Source organism: Gigantopelta aegis, chromosome 5 (assembly GCF_016097555.1).
Source record: "Gigantopelta aegis isolate Gae_Host chromosome 5, Gae_host_genome, whole genome shotgun sequence".
Taxonomy (NCBI): Eukaryota; Metazoa; Mollusca; class Gastropoda; order Neomphalida; family Peltospiridae; genus Gigantopelta; species Gigantopelta aegis.
Window position 1 is genome coordinate 8375957 of NC_054703.1, and position 11259 is coordinate 8387215.

An 11259-nucleotide genomic window follows, 5' to 3' on the forward strand; every position below is an offset into this window, starting at 1 on the left:
AAATACATTCACTAATAGTCTAAACAAGAAAACACATCGTAAATACATTCACTAATATTCTAAACAAGAAAACACATCGTAAATACATTCACTAATATTCTAAACAAGGAAACACATCGTAAATACACTCACTAATATTCTAAACAAGGAAACACATCGTAAATACACTCACTAATATTCTAAACAAGGAAACACATCGTAAATACATTCACTAATATTCTAAACAAGACAATACATTGTAAATATATTCACTAATATTCTAAACAAGGAAACACGTCGTAAATACACTCACTAATATTCTAAACAAGAAAACACATCATAAATATATTCACTAATATTCTAAAAAAGGAAAACACATTGTAAATACATTCACTACTATTCTAAACAAGAAAACACATCGTAAATATATTCTAAACAAAAACAAAAAACACATTGTAAATACATTCACTAATATTCTAAACAAGAAAATACATCGTAAATACATTCACTAATATTCTAAACAAGAACACACATCGTAAATACATTCACTAATATTCTAAATAAGAAAACACATCGTAAATATATTCACTAATATTCTAAACAGGACAATACATTGTAAATGCATTCACTAATATTCTAAACAAGAAAACACATCGTAAGTACATTCACTAATATTCTAAACAAGAAAACACATCGTATATACACTCACTAATATTCTAAACAAGAAAATACATTGTAAATACACTCACTAATATTCTAAAGAAGAAAACACATTGTAAACGCATTCACTAATATTCTAAACAAGAAAATACATTGTAAATACATTCACTAATATTCTAAACAAGAAAACACATTGTAAATACACTCACAATATTCTAAACAAGAAAACACATCGTAAATATATTCACTAATATTCTAAACAAGACAATACATTGTAAATGCATTCACTAATATTCTAAACAAGAAAACACATCGTAAGTACATTCACTAATATTCTAAATAAGAAAACACATCGTATATACACTCACTAATATTCTAACCAAGAAAATACATTATAAATACACTCACTAATATTCTAAAGAAGAAAACACATTGTAAACGCATTCACTAATATTCTAAACAAGAAAATACATTGTAAATACATTCACTAATATTCTAAACAAGAAAACACATTGTAAATACACTCACTAATATTCTAAACAAGAAAACACATTGTAAACACATTCACTAATATTCTAAACAAGAAAATACATTGTAAATACATTCACTTATATTCTAAACAAGAAAACACATTGTAAACACATTCACTAATATTCTAAACAAGAAAATACATTGTAAATACATTCACTAATATTCTAAACAAGAAAATACATTTCAGGTGTAATTTTGTCCATTAAATTGCACTCTCCGCCGGAAACGCCTCGCTTTATCAGTTCCATAGTTTTGCGGTTGGCGTTGAACACTTTGATTAAATTCCGATTCTCTCCCTTTGTCTTCGGCTCGTTGTGTATTTATTTGTATAGCTTGCTTGCTGTCGTAATGCACAGTCGATTAAATTCCGATTCTCTCCCTTTGTATTCGGCTCGTTGTGTATTTATTTGTATAGCTTGCTTGCTGTCGTAATGCACAGTCGATTAAATTCTGATTATCTCCCTTTGTATTCGGCTCGTTGTGTATTTATGTGTATAGCTTGCTTGCTGTCGTAATGCACAGTCGATTAAATTCCGATTCTCTCCCTTTGTCTTCGGCTCGTTGTGTATTTATTTGTATAGCTTGCTTGCTGTCGTAATGCACAGTCGATTAAATTCCGATTATCTCCCTTTGTCTTCGGCTCGTTGTGTGTTTATTTGTACAGCTTGCTTGCTGTCGTAGTGCACAGTCGGCTATCCTTAACTCCGCATCTATATATTAGTGGTGACAGAGTTACATGTGGTTTTGTTTAACGGCAACACTAGAGCACATTGATTTATTGGATTTGATTAAATAACGTATTAACGTATCTATATCCAATTAAGGTTCAAGCACGTCTCTTCCGGACACACTCTTTCATTTCGCCAGTGACTGGGTCCGAGACAGAAGTGGAGAAGAGTTGGAAGTGGGCAGAATGTTTAAAATACCAACTAGTGAAAAGAGTAATATAATTTAAAATATACAATAAAGTTAACAAGCAAAAAACCCAAAAAACCCAAACAAATTGACTGCTCGGCCGAATATCTATGTAAATTGGAGTATTTTAGAAGGACAGTCCAAAAATAAATAAGAGAACGAAGAGAGGATCGGACTATGTAACAAAATAAACAGTTTAAAGTCCGATCTATATGTCCTCGTGTGGAGTATCGTTAAGACCGTTAAGGTGCACATCTTGTAGGGACGAGATTCGTTACATCAGACTAGGGTATAGTCCAGTCGTCATGATTGGTATAGTGGTGCGGACGGGCCCGACTCCGGAGGATACTAGATGGTATAAATATAAAACAAAGTAAAATCAAGAAAATAGTAGTAGGGTCCGACCCAGCTTCCCATTTCTTCTTAGAGTGGGATGGTCAATCTTCCAGTGATGTTAGGACAGGTTCGGACATGTAGAGACTAAACGCGAACAACCGTGGCATTCTGCAGAATGGCCATCATACGAGTCACAGAAAAACCTGTCAACAAAAGTGAGTAGGAAAAATGATGTGGAGGCAAGGAATCTTGCTAAAAAAAATCCAAGCTGGTGGTACTGGCTGTCGAGACGAGAAGCGTTCCACGGTTTAAACAATGGCCACATACATCCCAGCAGAAAATGTTGTTGACAAAAACAACACAAATGAAGGATTCCGCAGTCGAGCAAGTGAAAGCAAGTGCAGTGTGCACAGGCGAAACAAACACGTCTTACCACAGGCAGCTCCAGACTGGGAATGTACGTATTCATCATCGGCTATTGGATGTTAAACATTTGGTAATTCAGATATATAGTCTTAGACAGAAAACCCGCTACATTGTTTCACTAAATAGCAAGGGATCTTTCATATGCACCAGAGAGGGAGAGAGAGAGAAACAGACAGACAGACAGACAGACAGAGACACAGAGAGAGGTAGCGTTTTTTGGAATGAACCTTTGATGCAATATCTATTTATTAACATCTATGACGTTCAGGTTACCTTTCGCAAATTTTAAATACAATTAAATTAAAATATATTCCCGTGCTCATATTCATTGGAGATTCAAGCATGGCGTGCGTGGTACGTATTTTGTCTATCAGCGTGGCTTATGGAGAACTAGGGTTAATGGATAGTTGTTAGTGGTCGGAGTTGTTGTACATATATGGTTTTCTCTATTTGGCTGTTGTCACTCAATTTGGGTTACAAGCAGGATGTTTATATTATCCTAGCAATTATGGGCTTTTTGCATATATTTGTTTTAATTTGCTAAATTCCAGCTACTCCTGTCTGTTTGAGCAATTGACCCTTGGATTTGTGGTGTATGTCTATAGACGTGTGTCTTGACCTTAATTAGATATATTCTCGAAACAAAGTTCACAGCGAGTTCACCCCCCCCCACCAACCAAGAAAAAAATAAGGAAAAGAAAAAAGGAAAAAAAAATTCTCGAGAACGTTGAAGATAATCTGCGTTACTCTGTTCAGAAGCAAGAGACAAAACGAAAATAAGTAATTAAATAAATAAGGGTAATTCAAGCTGTAGCATGCATGACTGTTACGAATCTGTCATTAGGATATCCAGTATACCGTATCTCTGCACAAGGCAAAATCTAAAATATGTCATGAGAGAGTCGTGAAGGTATTCAGCAGTGAATCACTGTCAGATCATTTCTCTTCACTACACAGCCTGTGTTGGGAGAAGTGTTTCTTGACCGTCATACATGGTTCCAACTTTGCATGAAGAAGAACTGTAACTTTATAACCGCAGGCGTCAGAAAATGTTCTACAATAGGTGTAACCGACTGTGCGCATTAATACCCACACACAGCTGTGCATAAAATAATATCCAAACATGAAACTGTTGGTATTTAAAAAAACAAGATATATATGACTCAGATTATTTTAAGAATAAAGTATATTTGACATTGCTGTCTTTCGCTAAGAATAGTTAGTGGTTAGTGAGAGAGAAGAGGGTGTAGTGGCCTTACACCTACCCATTAAGCCCTTAAGAACGCGCTCTGTGTTGGAGCCGGTACCGGGCTGCGAAACCATATTCCTACCAGCTTGTAGTCTGATGGATTAACAACTGCACAACCGAGGCCGTTAAGTATTTTAAAATTAACTGAAGTAGCATGCATGTGGTAACCGGCATCGGTTGTGTCTTGTTTCAGCAATCAAACTTAATGTTGGTAAGAGATAGGTTCGCAACCCGGAACTGCTTCACCCAGAAGGTATAAGGTCATTACACATATTTCTCTTTCACTAACCACTAACACCTACCCCACTCTCTTGGGCAAGTAAATATTTTGTACCCACTAGTACTCACCTATGGTCTGCTGTATATCTGATTTACGGTCATAACGATCATTGTCGTATATTATAGCCACCAAACACCCAATCAGATCATATATTAGACGTGACTGACATGAGTATAATGTTTGATGCAGACCTCCATGGGTGTGTTCGCTGTGATGGAGCTTTGGAAATGACACTTATTATTTGCATGACGTATATAAGTTTTATGCCCAGCCCTTCAATTCAGAAAGGGGGGATTAGGGACTATATTGACAGCAAACGATAGCCCGAGTACTATGTCATTCGATCGCTAGACAGACATTTGGACGGTTACGAACTCTGTACTGTCAGTCATAGATATAATAAGTTTATAGCGAAACCACACAGTTGCTGTCTACCACCTATACGTCTTTGCTAATTTAAGAAGAAGAAGAAGAAGAAGAAGATGAAGAAAACAAAACAAGAAGAAGAAGAAAGAAAACGCAAAAACCCTCATCATCGAACACATTCGACGTCAATGTATATATATGTATTTGTTTCAGTGAACTAGGGAAACTTTTTGCAGAAATTTTATTTGGCTGTGGACTCTATAAAATACACTTTAATCAAAACTATACTATAGCCTGTGGGAAGCGCAAATAAAATATTCCTTGTTGCCTGTCGTTAAACGAGTAGCTTGTGTGGCGACAGCGAGTTTCCTCTAAAAAACAGTGTCAGGATGACCATATGTTTGACGTCCAATAGCCGATGATAAGATAAAAAAAAAATCAATGTGATCTAGTGCCGTCGTTAAATAAAACAAACTTTACTTTATTACCTCAATAATTCAAAGATGGTGGATTACAAATGTTAAATATATATAATTTCATGATGGATTTAAAATCATCATGTAACCCAAAATGGACTAAACTGTTTGAAGCTACTATTAACTTATCCAATAGAGACCTTGCAATAAATGGGGATTATTACTTCAATATAAAAATACAGAAATTAAAAAAAAAAAAATCCATGTTTTGGAAATACGTTTTATACAGTTGAGAGTTAATGCAACAAAAACAAATTTTGGACAAAATAGAAGACATTTTAAGTTCAAACATCTGGTATAGCAGCATTATACTAATAAATACAAAACCATTCTATTATAAACATTATTTAGAATAATATTTATAAACGATCTTCTTGATGAAGATGAACATTTCTTTACATTTGAGAAAAAAAAATAATAATAATAAAAAATAAAAAATAAAAATATATGTATATATGTATATATATATATATATATATATATATATATATATATATATATATATATATATATATATATATATATATATATATATATAACGTAAACTCACACTTTTTAGAATATCCATCGCCTATAAACAGCATTAAGTCATTTATAAATAAAGCAGACAATCTTAGAAACAGATATTAAAGACATGTATAAATTATTAAATCACGAAATTATTACACCAACATCACAAATAAGATGTAGAAAGCAAGGTCTTGCTTTTGACTCAAAAATAATAGGGAGACTGCTGTAAATTGCCTTTTATTAGTGTCAAAGATACAACTTCGATATGGTTCCAATACAGAATTATACACCAGATACCAACAAGTGATATCTTTTTTACATACAATTAAATACATAGATACTAACATGTGTACGTTTTGTGACAGTTCATGAGAAATATTAGCACATTTATTTTACTATTGTAATAAAGTGACTGTTGTAAATTGGATTTTAAGCAAAAAAGGACTTTGAATAAATTTAAATAAAACAAGTATTTTATTTGGACAAATAGGCGACACAAAAGACATATTTATAAACTGGCTGTTAATAAATATTAAATATTATATATACAAGACAAAAATGGGGGACAAAAATGATATAAATATAATACTGCTCAAAACGTTTTGCAAAATAAATACGAAATAGAAAAATATATTATTTTTAAAACTGTAGATATGAAGTTTATAATACAATCTAGGCACCATAGAAACTACTTTTCAGTCAAGAAAGTAATTTGATAGAAGAAAATAGAAACAATTATAAAAGCGAGCGCTAAACTTATATCTGTTTTATGTCCCCGTTACATCAGCCAGCCTATTTAAATATATAAATTGTTATCTAGCAATTTATAATGCGTTATAAATATTACTATCTATATGTACTTATGCATTAGTATTAAATATATCATCGTCTACCTTAATTGTGTTAGTATTACAACTATTACTATAATCAGCATACTGCCACAATGTGTATGTACTACTAGTATTTAGCGTGTACAATTTAATTCATCTTCTGTGAGACGATGAATCTCACACTGAATAGGTTCATACGATTGTAGTCGGGGGGGGGGGGGGGGGGGTGTCACATTGAATAGGTCATACGATTGTAGTCGGGGGGGGGATCTCACATTGAATAGGCCATACGATTGTAGTCGGGGGGGGATCTCACATTGAATATGCTATACGATTGTAGTCGGGGGGGGGGGATCTCACATTGAATAGGCCAAACGATTGTAGTCGGGGAGGATCTCACATTGAATAGGTCATACGATTGTAGTCGCGGGGGGGGGGGGATCTCACGTTGAATAGGCCATACGATTGTAGTCGGGGGGGGGAATCTCACATTGAATAGGCCATACGATTGTAGTCGGGGGGGGGGGTGTCACATTGAATAAGTCATACGATTGTAGTCGCGGGGGGGATATCACGTTGAATAGGCCATACGATTGTAGTCGGGGGGGGGATCTCACATTGAATATGCCATACGATTGCAGTCGGGGGGGGGGGGATCTCACATTGAATAGGCCATACGATTGCAGTCTGGGGGGAGGATCTCACATTGAATAGGTCATACCATTGTAGTCTGGGGGAGGGGGATCTCACATTGAATAGGTCATACGATTGCAGTTGGGATTGCGGGGGGGGGGGGGGATCTCGAAAAAAATTAAAGCAGTTTTTTTGTCGTAGAGAGGGGCGGGACGTAGCCCAGTGATAAAGCACTTGCTTGATGCGTGGTCGGGATATTTTTCTTTCCAGCCAGTGCCCCACGACAGGTATATCAAAATGGTATGTACTATCCTGTCAGTGGGATGATGCATATAAAATACCCCTTGCTACTAATGAAAACAAATTAAAATAGCGGGTTTCTTCTTTAAGATTACAATATAAATGTTTGGCATCCAATAGCCGATGATTAATAAACCAATGTTTTCTAAACAAAGACAATATAACAGGATGTAAGAAAATAAAATTGTTACAGAATCAGCCATTGGTTTTAGTACGTGCAGTACATATCGACGTTTTGTGTATACAGTAAACTACACTTATAACGAACATGCTTTGAACGACCTACTGCACATGTATATATATATATATATATATATATATATATATATATATATATATACTGACACATTGAAATCGCAAACAGATATTTTTCAATATTTTGTTGTGATTAATATTTATTGGACTTAAAATAACAACTTATGAGACGAAGCCATTGATTGGTACTTTTGTCTGGGTTTTAATCCTGGTTTTGTTCTCGTTACAAATACAATAGCAGAAACACACAAAATGGTGTGAAATGCGTTCACTACATGTTCAATCATGCTGCATGTAGTGCACGTGGAATGCCGGTATGTGGACACATGGAAGTCAATTAACGGTGTCATATTCCTCGTCACATTAAGAATGCCACGACTCAGAAAAGAACAAAGGGAGCGAGCGTTGGGCATGGTTCAAGGGGGGACTTCGCAAAGCCAAGTTGCTTGGACCTTCAGAGTCCACCAATCAACTATTGGACGACTTGTTGAACGTCATCAACAGACCGGTAGTGTTTGTGATCGACCTCGACCTGGTCAACATCCCGTTACGACCCCACGCCAAGATCGGCAGATTCGACGAAACCACCTCCGTGACCGGTTCAGAACTGCGACGATGACAGCAAGCAACACGATAGGACGTCATGGAAGGCCTATCCATCCGATGACGGTCATCCGTCGACTCAGAACGGCTGGACACCCGTACAACGGTAACACTATGACACCGCGACATCGTGCTGCGAGACTACAGTTTGCTCTCCAGAATGGTAATCATCCACCAGCCTTTCACTGGAGCATTGCTTTCTCAGATGAGTCCCGTTCCTCTGTCTCCTTTGCCGATGAAAGAGCACGTGTGTACAGGAGACTCCACGAACGGTACGCTGACGGGTCTGTGAGGGCACGTGATCGGTTTGGCGGCGGTTGTCTGATGGTATGGGGGCCAATCAACTGTGATTTCAGGAGTGATCTCATCATTGTCCACGATGCCCTTACAGCCCAGCGTTATGTTGACGTTATTCGAAGACCAGTCCTCCAGCCACTTTTGCGCCGTCACCGAAGACCAGGAGGTCCCCTTCTGTTTCAACAAGACAATGCCCGTCCACATACTGCAAAAAGTACCCAGGCATTCCTGCAACAAGCCGGTATCACCGTTATGAACTGGCCTGCCGTTTCACCGGATTTGAAACCAATTGAACACATGTTGGATGAGTTAGGACGTCGTGTACGTCACTGCCAGCCACCACCGAGTAACGTCGCTGAGCTTGCACAGGCGTTGCAGGAGGAGGGGTGGAACATTTCTGTGACTTATGTGAAATGTTTGTGCCAATCCTTTCCCCGTCGTCTTCATGCCTGCTCACGGGCCAATGGCGGAAACACCAGATACTGACCTTGATAGGGGGGGTGTGAACTTTTTCCATTACGAATGCAACTCGATTACTGATGATAACTGGCCATGTTTCCGTGTGAATGTATCTCATGTATACCAGTCATATTACATTAATAGTTTGTCATTATTTGCAATGAAAAGTTGTTTTTGCGTTTTCTTTGCGTTTATACACACATATATATATATATACATATACATATACATATATATATATATATATATATATATATATATATATATATATATATATATATATATATATATATATATATATATATATATATATATATATATATATGTTGTGTTTATATTTACATCTGTACAATTAATGGGACTGCACAGTAGCTCCATTCGGTTTGGTTAAGATCGTATTTCGCATTTCGGTACATAAACGGACACCTTTTGTAATTAAATATTTTCATTATATATCGTTATACTAAAATGTATGGTTTTCCAGGTCCGAGTTCTGGGTGTGACAGCAAATCCCTAAAACCGTGTGACATTAGACCAGTGTATCATAACAGAATAGAGCAAAATAGAATAGAATAGAATAGAGGTTTAACATACCCCAGCACGAAACATACATCGACTATTGGGTGTCAACTTATGGTAAAGGCAAAACATTAAGTAACACTGAACTAGTGGTTATCTGTGCAAATACGATGACATTAACAGCCGATTTCACCAACTAAGTTTAAGTACTAAAACAGGTCTAACATCACTTTAAAACTGTCTAAAATGATGAATTCATTTCACCAACTTGGTCTACGTCCAAATGACTGTTAACTTGGTCTAAATAAAGTGATATTTTAGACTAACTTCAACCCACGTCTACACCTTCTGTTCAGCTCAGTTGTCGTCGATGTAAATGGCGGATGCAGACATACGGGACATACACGCGCTGCATGCAGTAGTGGTACCTGGCGAAAGGACGAGGCGTTTGAGAAGAAGGCGTATTTTCAGAAATAGGGTCAACTATTTTGAACTATACAATGATAAGGAATTCTCAAGCAGATTCAGATTATCCAAAGTAAGCGCTAACAATGTCCTTGATCTCATTGCAGGACAAATCACTCACGATACAAATAAAAATAACGCCATTTCTAATGAGTTGCAATTACTTACATGCTTGCGATTTTATGCAACTGGTTGCTATCAACGGGTGGCAGGCGACCTCGGTGTAATTAGTTCTTCATCTGTTTGCAGGATAGTGAAACGGGTGAGCTTAGCAATTGCATCATTGAGACCGCAGTACATAAAGATGCCAAATGATGAAGAATCAGTCCACATAAAGAGACAATTTCACAACATGGCAGGATTTCCAGGCATTAGTGGGTGTATAGATGGAACGCACATTAGAGTCGCTTGCCCAGTAAAGGTTCATAATGCAGCCTCATACATGAATCGCAAGGGCTACCTCAATGTGCAAATGGTGTGTGATTCTTCCATGAAGATAACGAATGTGGTGGCACGATGGCCGGGATCTAGTCATGACAGTCGTATCTTCCGCTCAAGCACTCTACGGGATCATCTTGAAGATGGAACGATCAGGGGGATTATATTGGGGGACAATGGATACGCATGCGAGAGATACCTTTTGACGCCAGTTCTCAGAGCAGGTACTGATTCAGAACGCCGCTATAACACATCACACCGGCGCACACGTAACATCATAGAACGTGTGTTTGGATTACTGAAGAGAAGATTCCCCTGCATCGGTGTGGATTCACGTTTACGATGTCACATTGAAACAAGTAAAGCTGTCATTGTTGCCATATGTGTCCTTCACAATATTTCTCGTGACAATAGAGATGCAGACTTTCCAGGATATGCTGTCCATGCCCTACAGAATGACGTCAACATCAGAGAGCAGAATAACCCCAGGGGATTAGCATTCCGCAGAATGCTCATATAAAATAATTTTCACTAATAATTTGTGTTGTGATGAATTTTGACACCATGTTGTATCAAAATCTATTGGACTATTGGACTATGAATTTCAGCAGTATTTTCTATTTGAAATATATATTGTAAAATCAGATATGAGTTAAGTTTGTTTTGTTTAACGACGCCACAAGAGCACATTGATTTATTAATCATCGGCTATTGGACGTCAAACATATGCAA

At 36.8% G+C, this 11259-nt stretch overlaps 1 protein-coding gene across 1 annotated transcript; it reads left to right on the top strand.

Moving 5' to 3' along the window:
- The first annotated feature begins 10393 nt into the window (after positions 1-10393).
- Positions 10394-11047, top strand: LOC121373537 (putative nuclease HARBI1). The gene has a single exon (XM_041500215.1). The coding sequence runs from the start codon at positions 10394-10396 to the stop codon at positions 11045-11047; it is 654 nt and encodes a 217-aa protein (XP_041356149.1).
- Positions 11048-11259: the final 212 nt, after the last annotated feature.